Raw genomic sequence first — 12,022 nt, 5'->3', positions numbered from 1 at the left:
CCTAAGGACTTAAATGTCACATAACAAATTAAAGCTCACATAATTTCCTACAATATTCATCCTACAACTTTTTTTTATATCTCCTCTAGCTTTCTAGATATCCACTCTAAAGGTGTGACATTTTTGAAAGAAACACGTTTGCCGCCATTTTTTTCCTATTTTTCCTGTTATAACTTTTTTAAAATCGATGGGAAAAATCTATATTGATTATGAGCTTATAGAGCATCAAATTTTCTTCAATCTAATGTATGATTTAACACTTTTACGAATTTCCTTACACCTTTTGCAGCAGCTTTAGTGTTGAGTGTGAAATCTCCATTTTTGCAACAATAGACCAATTGACAAAGGAATTTGGAGGGGATGTTTTAAACAAAATTTTTGACTTTGCAGCTTTGTTGAGACTAGTTAGGGGGAGAACATATTGTTGTAAATGTGCTTTTGTAATTTACACTTTATTCATTAAAAGTTTACATTGAGAAACAATATAAAAAAAATACTATATCAATTTAGAACGTTCATCATAAAACTCCAACTTAAAACTCAACTAGTTATTTTCTCATAAACAGTTCGTTGCCGAAACAGTCACCTTGACAACCGTGCTCGCATGATAGTATCTATGTAGGGCTAGCCTACATCACTATCCCCCCCCCCTTAGGGATGTTAGTCTCCAATATTCAGATTTCCTTGATAAGGTGGTAGACGATTAATGTGTACAACCTTTGGTTTGGTTCTCCCTTCAGTTTTCTTAATCCTGTACACTACATCATTTATTCTCTTTACAATGTAGTATGGGTCTTACCTTGTTCTTTCTAATTTTGAGCAAGCATTTTTTTTAAATTGCCAAATTCAATTCTCTCAGATAACAAACAATTAGGATTCTTCAAATTTTTAATGGAACTTGATTCCCACCCACCAACGATGTCTAAAACCTCTAAATCGAACATTACTCTGCTCAGCCAAACCTCAGGGCAGACACTCTTCCTCCCTGCCAGATAGCCATGCTTCTGCATTTCCAGACAGCCGTGCTTCTTCCCTGCCAGACCAACATGTCTACAGCTCCAAACAACCTACGCTTTCTCCCTGCTAGACAGCCATGCTTCTGCATTTCCGTACAGCTGTGCTTCCACTCAGCTACATGCTGAGGACTGAGGAGTCCCATTCGAGCTAGTGACACCCTCACTTGCTCTTGATTTTCTCACTTATGCATAACCTAATGCATGTCGTATGCTGTACACCCTCGGCACCCTAGGCACCCTAGGTACACCCTAAGTGCGACTTCACCAAACAATGTTGCTTCCGACTATTCATCTCTGATACTCTAGGTCGAGAGATAGAAATATCCTTCGTATCTTAACTTTTAATATTTTAAACCATTTCACAAGCAGTCAGATCATTCTCAATTCATCTATTTGATTGAAATCATTCTTCATCAGAAAGAAACTTGAATTCATATAATCTTGTTTTAAAATCAGTCAGACCAGGTTACAAAGATACAGGTCTCCAATCGCCTGTATCTCTTGTAAGCCTCTCCATGTGATAAGATTCCCCTGTGATTCACAATAACGTTTTGCATACTAAAAATGTTATACATAGATCTCAAAGCCAACCTAAAATGCTTATCAAAGTCCATAGCAAACCAATGGCAATGATTCTTCTAAAAGTCATCCAGCATCTTTTCTTTTTCCTCATCAGCACTAACATAAACAATCTCAAACAATTTGAAAATTTTCCTCGATTTCCTGTGAGAAATGATGCTTATTGTAGGTGTGTAGAGCATTAAATTCTCTTTGAAATGATGTTTTATTTCACTATTCCAAGTTTTCCCGTTTTTGTAGCAGCTTCAATGTTGGGGGTTGATTTTTCGTTGCTGCAGCAAGTGTCAACTCAGCGGTTCCACACCTCTAACAGAGAGAATTAAGATGCGCACTTTTGCTATGTTCACCTACTAACTAGTCCAATTGAAGCTGCAGAGTCAAAAATTGTGTCACAGACACTCCATTCAAATGTCATTGTCAAACGATCAATTGTTGCAGCAATGAAAATTTCACCCCCTATATTGAAGCTGCTATAACAATGAAAGGAAAACTTGGAATAGAGAAATAATACATCATTTCAAAGAGAATTTAATGCTCTACAAATCTACGATGAGTAATCATTTTTACGATGCATTTTTGGTGAGTTATAAACCCTGAAAGGGCAAAACATTGGATAAAAACCTGTTATTTTAACAATTACACACCTGCAAGAGCGAATATCTCGGGAGCTGTTGGGAATATCAAAAAAATCCACTGAACAAAACGTGTAGAGAATTTATCAAGCTTCATTTTTAAATAGTTAGTTATGTCGGTTGAATGCATTGCTCTTAAGATATGAGCGGAGAAACAAAACGCTGAAAAATTCAACTTTTAAACTACCCTCATCCCCTTAGCACATGAGTTAGGAATGAGGACTTTTGATATGTTCTCCTCCTAACTAGTCTCAACAAACCTTCAAGGTCAAAAATTTTGTTTAAAAACTCCCTCCAAATTCCTTTGTCAATTGGTCCATTGTTGCAAAAATGGAGATTTCACACTCAAACGAAAGCTGTCGCAAAAGATGTAGAGAAATTCGTAAAAGCGTGAAATTAAACATAAAATTGCAGAGAATTTAATGCCTTATAAGCTCTTGATCAGCATGGGTTTTTCCTGTCGTTTTTTAAAAAGTAATAAGAGCTAAAATAGAAAAAACAATTGGTGGCAAACGTGTTTTTTCAAAAATGTCACACCTTCAAGAGCGGATATCTAGGAAAGTATAAAAAAAGTTGTAGAATGAATATTGTGGTAAATTATGTAAGCTTTAATTTGTTATATGACAGTCGAGTCCTTAGGATACATAGTTTTTGAGTTTCATGCGAGAAACTAAAAAATGGTACCTTTAAACCACCCCCACCCCATTAGTACAGTGGGTAGGGGTGGGGACTTTTGATATGTTTACCTCCTTACTACCCTAAAAAGAACCGTGGGATCGAAAATTGTTTTCCAAACATTTCCCTCTATACCTTTTTTGAGCATTCATTGCCAGGACTAATAGGTTAAATCAGTGTTTCAAAGATAAATCTAATGTTTTCATAGCTGTTAATAGACAACTGATGGTCAAGAAAATATGCGATGTACCATGAATCACACAGAATTCCCTAATCTTTCCATCTTCCATTTTAGGATGAATATAAGCTCAGCTAAATTCAAAAAAATCGTAAATTATTCTGTCATTCTTTAGTATCCCATTATGATTAAGCGAGCAATTTCTGTATTTTTATATTAATTTATATTTATATCTGGTTATTTATGTTCAAAGGATCTCTGAAACGGCTCTAACGATTTTCACAAAATTTGGAACATAGTAGGTTTATGATATAAAAATTCGATTGCACTAGGTCTCATCCTTGAGAAAACTCGCTGAACGACATTAAAAGGATAATATTCATCCTTGGCTGAAACAGCTGTGGATAGTAAAAAAGTGAGTGAGCGAGTGAGTATGTGAAAAATCAAAATATCGCATCCCCGAAATTCATAAGATGACATATAGCCAGCTGTGAAATATAAGGCCAGGGACACACAAACGGTTTTTGCCGGGTGGAGTGCAAAGTACACAGGAAGGCATGGAGAAGGACACACTTCGCCGGGCCGGCTAAAAACAGGACCCGGCGAGAAAATCAGCCGGCGGAACAGCCGGCTATTCTCTACTTCGCCGGGCCGGCTGTTTTGCCGGCTATCCGGCTGTTTCGCCGGCCAGCAGGTTGGAGGGCATTGTACATAATGGAGATGGACACACGGTTCGGCAAACAGCCGGCCGGCCCTGCCAATACATCTACTCTTCACCACTACTCTACTCCACCACTCTTCTTCAGTCATTCGTAGTTCACCCCTCAAAGTGATTGTGTGTGAATTGTTCAGTGTCCAGAGTTCTTTAAAAACTTCCAAGTGTAATTTTGAGTGGAAATTAATTATGCCAATAAAAATTGAGAAAATATGAAAAAAATGATTGTAAAAAACTAATTTTCATTTATAATTTGTTGAGATCACAATAAACAACTGACGTAATGTATTGTTATTGATATGAAACGTTTCATAAGGGTAGTATTCTGTCAGGTAGGCCGGCCTCTTGAGGTGCTCAAAAGTAGTTAAAATTCATTAGCCTCTCACATTTATTTATTGTAAGATCTCAAAAAATTGGGTGTTACAATTATTATATGTTTATGTATGTTGTGTTCATACAGTTGAGACTTGGCCCTCCATCCCAAGAAATTACATGGTTGCCAATTTGTGTAAAATTGCAACTTTCTCAAATTTCCAATTCAACGTCAGAATTGGATGTAGCATATCATCCCCGATATCCTAGTAGTGCTAGAAAAGATCCAGGGTTGAAGGATTAAAAGGAAATTTAACTTTTATGATAACATTGGAAACATCGCGAAAATTTGTTTTTCTTTTGAATATCACTTCTCTCAGAATCATGGGGCGTCGTAATGCGTAATAATTTTATATAAAATTAACGAGGAGAATGTCTCCTTTCTATTGGTGTCTGGATAATTCTTATCCGACCTATTGTTTTTTTTTTTTTAATTAATGACTATGTTCGTCAATGTCGAAACATTTCAAGCAGAAAACATAAAATTTTCGACATGCTGGAAACTTTTTGTTCCAAAAGATAAGTGGGTGGTGAAAGCGAGAAAGTTTTTCAGAAATAATTGAAACTATTTTTTCAATTGTCAAAAGTAGTCGGAAGATGGTATTTTGGTCTCCAAGGAATTTTAAAGTTCGGATAGCGACTGCATGGTATGCATTGTGTACCAAATTGTATGCTAAAAGCTGGAAATTTACAAGATATTTGACTGAATTATTTCAAACGTAAGCAGCTGATTGCCTCTAGAGAGTCTGTAATAAAACACTGCTTAGATTATTCGAGGTGAGGTTGTCATTTTCACTATTTCATAATCATGATTGTGACTTGCAGTTGCTGAATTTTTCAATCGTTCTGTATTTTGTTTTTGTTGATCGTTGATTTGTTGATTTTTAGGCTATTGATAGCCCATAGTGGCACACCATTCAGCCGCTATCCTTGACTTTGAAACTCCTGAGAGGCCAAAATACGTTGTTACGAGTACGTTTGACGATTGGAAAAATAGTTTCAATTATTTCTGAGAAACTTTCTCGCTTTCACCACTTACTTATCTTTTGAAACAAAAAAGTTTCTAGCATGTCGAAAATTTCTGCTCGAAATTTCTGCTCGACTGAGAACCAGGAGCCTGGCCTTATGCCAGGATCGGCTGTTTCGCCGGGTCCGGCGCCGGTTGAATACCAGAACACACTGCAACTGCCGTTCGTCGGTCGCCGGACACGGCAGCAATAATAACAGAATATGGTTAATGTACTTAGCATATACCGGCCTATGAACTTCTGGTTCTCAGTCGCATTTATGCAATGGTACTGTCAAGAGCTCAGAAATTGGCTGTGCTATGTTTGCTCCACCACAGGAGAAAGAGGAAACGGAGCCGAAGTGTTTGGATTCATTCAATTCTAGAGAAAAGACAGCTTCATGGAGCATTTTATTCTCTATTTGTCCAACTTAGGAGTGATGATAATATATTTTTTAATTTTTTTCGGATGTCGGAGACCACGAGCTTTTCTTTAAAATTGAATGTAAAATACAAGGACAAAATACCAACTTGAGAGATTGTATTCCTCCACAAGAGATGCTGGCAGTTACTTTAAGGTAAGCTCTCACATTTTCTTATGACAAGAAAACGTAAGTAAGAAAACTTATAATATTTTTTCAGACGCTGTCTGCATGTGATTTTTACAGTATGTGAAATCGTTTGCAAACAGTTCACGGTTAAAAATGCAATGATGAAACTTTGGCGGATTTTACATATACAATTTCAAAATGGCGGCAGTTAAACAATGCCCTAGAGTATTGGTAGGGAGTTTGTGAACACCCTGTAGAATGAACATAACATACATAAACATATAATAATTGTAACACCCAATTTTTGAGATCTCACAATGAATAAATGTGAGAGGCTAATGTATTTTAACTACTTTTGAGCACCTCAAGAGGTCGGCCTACCTAACAAAATACTACCCTTATGAAACGTTTCATATTAATAACATTACATAATGTCAGTTGTTTATTGTGATGTCAACAAATTATATATGAAAACTAGTTTTTCTACAAGCAATTTTTTTAAATTTTCTCAATTTATTTTTATTGGCATAATTAATTTTCATTCCAAATTACACTTGGAAGTTTTTAAAGAACTCTGGACACTGAACAATTCACACACGACTACTTTGAGGGGTGAACTACGAATGACTTAAGAAGAGTGGTGGAGTAGAGTAGTGGTGAAGAGTAGATGTAGTGGTAGGGCCGGCCGGCTGTTTGCCGAACCGTGTGTTCATCTCCATTATGTACAATGCCCTCCAACCTGCTGGCCGGCGAAACAGCCGTGGCCGGCGAAACAGCCGGCCCGGCGAAGTAGAGAGTAGCCGGCTGTTCCGCCGGCTGATTTTCTCGCCGGGTCCGGTTTTTAGCCGGCTCGGCGAAGTGTGTCCTTCTCCATGCCTTTCTGTGTACTTTGCTCTTCACCCGGCAAAAAACCGTTCGTGTGTCCCCGGCCTTTAGCCCAACCACGATCATTCTAGAGAATTGTGTTCTGTTTTTAAATAAATAAAAATAACAAGCAAAGCTCGGTGTCCCGAAATTATTAATGAATGCAATATGAACAACTCTCTTTCATGAGGTGAATAATTTTTTACAACAGTTTCCAGTTTCTCAAAGATATGGGAGTGGTAATTATTTGTAAAGGTCTTCTAAGGAACCATTATCTACAGCTGGTACCAATCAACTACACTACTTTAACTTCAAACTACCGTTTTAATAACAGTACACAATTTATCAGAGTGGCGTGTTTATTAAAGCTGGTAACTTTAGATGCTAAATCATAACACAATATGATCTTGAATCATGATAATTCTTTCGTTCTTCGGTAGCCGCTTGGCCGACAATTTCGAAAACATAGGTTTGTGGAATTGATTAATAAATAATCATTTATTAAACTTGTATTTATTTACATTTGTAGGTTACATAGTTGTATTTTAAGGGAATTATTTAATTTCTACTTTTGTAATTAGTAATTTGAGGAGGAAATAAATTCATTTATTCATTATTCATTTATTCATTTATTCATTTATTCATTTATTCATTATTCATTTATTCATTTAGTCATTTATTCATTTATTCATTTATTCATTTATTCATTATTCATTTATTCATTTATTCATTTATTCATTTATTCATTTATTCATTATTCATTTATTCATTTATTCATTTATTCATTTATTCATTTATTCATTATTCATTTATTCATTTATTCATTATTCATTTATTCATTTATTCATTTATTCATTTATTCATTTATTCATTTATTCATTTATTCATTATTCATTATTCATTTATTCATTTATTCATTTATTCATTATTCATTTATTATTTATTCATTTATTCATTTATTCATTTATTCATTTATTCATTTATTCATTTATTCATTTATTCATTTATTCATTTATTCATTTTTTCATTTATTCATTTATTCATTTATTCAATTATTCATTTATTCACTTTATTCATTTATTCATTATTAGCCCGCCTATTAGAATTTCTGGTCAGGAACCATCCCCAATATTCACACAACATATCCCCAAAGTCTCATGCCGTTCTGTCAAGTAATTTCCAAGTGTATAGGGAGCAAACATACAATCAAACAGACATTCATTTATATATAGAGAGATTGAAAGTGCAAAAATCCTATCATCTGCTCCTCTTCTCGTTTTTCTTCTCTGAATCATCAAATGGATGTTATGTAGTGAACATATTCAGAGCAAACTGCGTCGCTTTTTCAAACGTCAAGAGAGATTTATGAGGAGAGCTGTTTAGTGAAAAGGTTGGTTGCGGCGTCCGTGCTAGATGCACTGCATTGCATCGCTAGAGAATAAGAGTAGACTGATGGACTACAGTTGCAGTAGGTCACAGTTAGTAGACAGTCTGTTAGTTAGTTCTGTCTACTAACGTTGCTAGTAGGTAACTACACTTCAGATCAATCAGATGTGGAGCACTTTGCAGCAATTTTGGCTGAATTGAAAAAATAATTTGTAAATTGATAGGAAATGGTATGATCAGAGGTGCCACATTTCCATGTGAACTAGATAGACATCCTCATTATTCATCAAAAGAATGAACCAATTTGAAAATTCAATTCCAAAATCCAGTTATTGTTCAAATTCTATACACTAAGATAAAGGCAGAAGATAACACCATTTATAGAAAGAGATGAGTTTATTTAGAGTGGGATGCAGAGTTTGCAAATTATTTATGCAAATATTTTAAGGGAATTAATTATCTTAAAAAAATAATGTTATATTATGTATATTTTGCTAAAAGAAATGGTACTTCACATATAGCTACAACATTACATAGTTACATTGGCTCCATTGATTATTTAATTTGGAGGGGATTCATTCATTCATTTCTCATTTATTCATGGATACAATCACAAATCATAAAAATGATTAGGAACGAACAACAGGCTTGGCCCAAAACTATTCCATTTTTAATTAATAACATGTACAAAAAAATAGGTTATGTTTCTACTGTAAAACGTTCAAGTTCAATTCTCGTCCAAAATATATATATATATATATATATATAAGCTGGAAATTTTGAATTGAGAAGAATTTAAACACCAAACTATATTTAAATAATATAACACTTAATATTAGAGTTTATCATTCTTTATACAATCTGTCACTCAGTAGCAACCACACAACTCTAAGACCTAGAAGGAGAGATCAGCAAAAAATCAATGTAACGAAAAAAAATTATGTTGATTATCGTGATTCATTCTGATCATTAGACTATAGTAGTCAACTATCTATGATAGTAGTAGTCATACGTGCTGGATCTGTGCCAGAATGTATGTCAATCCAGAAGCTTCTATCTCATCATTCGTCCGATAAAATTGAAATGGCAAGCTACAAAGGTCACCTCAAGAGCAAAATACATTTTTGCCTTACGAACTTTTCCATATTTTTTCGTTTTATTAACGAGTCTGCAATAAGGACGAACCATTATCCCTTACTCTCACATATTCAATTTTCCATATTTTTTTAAGATCCATTGTAGATTGTAATGGAGATTAAGTTTTCCCATTATTAAAATTTGTGTCAAAACATATTTCCATTAAACCATTAATCAGTATTTTATATTGATGATCAGTTTTTTAATCAAACATTACTTTCAATAGTTCATTGCTCAGAGTTGACTCCATTCCAATATCTTATATTATTATTTCTTTCATGTAATGCTGTAGAGGCTTCAACAAATATTTTCACATTGTTCCTTTTTCAAACGTTCTGCGTCTGTGGATGTGGAGGTGTTGCTGCGATAGTGATATCCTTATTGATCGAAACTACTTCAAATTGTCATTACCACTTTAAAAACTTCGAAAGACACGTTTCGGTTGTCACACTATTATCAATCTCTAGTAAACTAAAGAGGTAGTTCACAAGAGATTGATCTTGATGTAACAATCGAAACAAGTTTGAAAGTATTTAATAAATAAGTTATTGTGACTAAATGTCATTTCAATCAATGTAGTGGATTACAGTCGAATTTTTACCTGTGAAGGCTTACCCTAACTTAATTCAAAGTATCGATAGGAAGTTTATCTTGACACAAGATTCCAAAACTGAAAAAATAGACTTGAACCACGAGTACTCTTTCCTCCCTTGAGCATCATCAACCAACAAGATGCGATCGTTAAAGATAGGAAACTCTCTAGAGTTGAACTTTTACAGGCTTCAAACTTCACCTCGGTTATAAAACTGGTGAGAGAACTTCCAAAGTTGTGACTCGAAAATGAAACTCTTACCTGCTTTTTTAATGCTATAGCTGATTTGCAAAACCACGGAGGAATTCCAATTTAGTACGCGCAAAAGAGCTTCTTCACATGCTTTTTTCATACTAACGTATATTTTTCTTGTTTTTTTCTTCCAAGTATAAAGAAACGTGTCATAGGTAACAATTCAAACGAAATATTATCATGTACTAGCCATGTCAAATAAATTACATTGTTTCAAAAACACTGTTTCTTGCAAGAAGAAAAATGTATAATCTTCGAGGCAAGAAGTGTAACATGCATTTGATATAATACAATTATAAAAAGCATGAAAACGTAGCAAAATAATCAAACACTGTAGAAAAAACATTAATTAAATAATTATATTTGCTTTGAAGAACCTACATCAAATAAACATTGATATATTCTTGTGAGCAGCATCGCTAGAAAAGCATTCATATTTTTTATATGAGGATGATGGCAACATAAGTCCGGCTGTTCCAAAAAATGAGATAATTTTATGAGCACTATTATTTATGATCTTCGAATATATTTGTAGGTTTAGTTCAAATTTATGTAAGTGCTCAAGACATCATCAGTAGCAAGCTCCAACAACTGTTCATTTGATTTCTATAGTATTGGACAAGGTGGTGAGAGATGGTGAGCTGGGCAGCTCGAGTTGAGCTGAGGATCGTGATCTGTTTGGAGAGCGCTCAAATCGTCCCTTTTGGAGAGTAGCAGGAGGAGAGTTTCGCCAAAAAGCAATTTTCTTGCAGGACTCAGTCGTGCATGAGTGTCCTTTACTCCTCACACATAAACACTAAACTTGTTTGAAGAGCTCATGAAGTGGGTATCTATCCAAGTTGGTAGCGCACACAAACTTCAAATTTCTTTACCATCCAGTTCTCAACTATTTCCGACCCAGAACAGTTGTATGCATTTTCCTCCAATATTTCCTGGAACGTCCCTTTATTATCGTTTTGAAAAGAATCCTATTTGTACAAAGTGGTATTGAATTCAATAAAAGAGCTTATGTGTTTATGTACAATCACAATCAAATGAACAGTTGGAGCTTGCTACTGATGATGTATTGAGCACTTACATAAATTTGAACTAAACCTACAAATATATTCGAAGATCATAAATAATAGTGCTTATGTGTTTTTGCAAAGTGTTTATGTACTATTGCACAAAGAATTCTATTGAAAGATGTAGACTCAATTCAGCCATAATGTATGTTGCAGGAAATCTGCCTGGTGGTGTTCTTCGGTGTGGAATACATGGTGCGGCTATGGTCGGCCGGCTGCCGCTCCAAGTACATGGGATGCTGTGGACGCTTCCGCTTCGTCAGGAAGCCCATCTGTATTATAGGTGAGTTGTTATTCAATCACAAGCATTACAATACGCTATTTGAATAAAAAAACAGGCGCCAACCCAAAAAGTATTATGTTTCTACTTTTAATCCATCAAATCATCCAAAAATGGGGTTTGCACATCATCACAACAATTTCCACTTTCAAATTGAATAACTAAGATAATAATATATAATTTTTCTCGGTAATAATAATAATATCGTGTGATATTTTTATCGGCGAATTATTTAATTTTTATCGGTGAACATTTATTTTGTACAATTATCCTACAGCGAGCAGGTTGGCATTTACAAGATCCAAATAGAAGCCAATATATGAGTAAACACAGAATAAACACAAAATAGAAGACATGATATGAGTAAACACAAATAGAAGACAGATACATGAGTAAACACAGTAAATAATGATATCATACTAAACAAGAAAGTTCATGAAAGCCTGATTATAAATTAACAATTTCATGAATAATATTAAAGAACAATCATTTACACTCATCATCGAACAAGAAAAAGAGAAAAACGTTCACTGTTCCTCAAATCATTGATTGCACTTCATTGAAAGTTCAAATTGCACTGTAAGTTACGTATACTTAATAAATAAGGACATTAATAAATCACTCAATGCAGTTCATCATGTTCGTAACACTTCACTCATTATAACAATGCAGAATGATCCAATTCTCAAAAACTGCTTCACAGAACCAAATATCTTCATGTCC

General features: G+C 34.6%; 1 protein-coding gene across 6 annotated transcripts in view; it reads left to right on the top strand.

Moving 5' to 3' along the window:
• The window catches only part of LOC111055451 (potassium voltage-gated channel subfamily KQT member 1), a 119,108-nt gene that overhangs the window by 45,074 nt on the left and 62,012 nt on the right, over positions 1-12,022 (top strand). For all 6 annotated transcript variants that reach the window (XM_039423462.1, XM_039423465.1, XM_039423463.1 and 3 more), the window contains one exon: positions 11,176-11,302. In XM_039423462.1, the coding sequence (XP_039279396.1) occupies positions 11,176-11,302 (127 nt within the window). The remainder of the gene's footprint in view (positions 1-11,175; positions 11,303-12,022) is intronic.

Source organism: Nilaparvata lugens, chromosome 3 (genome assembly GCF_014356525.2).
Source record: "Nilaparvata lugens isolate BPH chromosome 3, ASM1435652v1, whole genome shotgun sequence".
Taxonomy (NCBI): Eukaryota; Metazoa; Arthropoda; class Insecta; order Hemiptera; family Delphacidae; genus Nilaparvata; species Nilaparvata lugens.
This window is presented reverse-complemented; position numbering and strand designations above follow the sequence as displayed.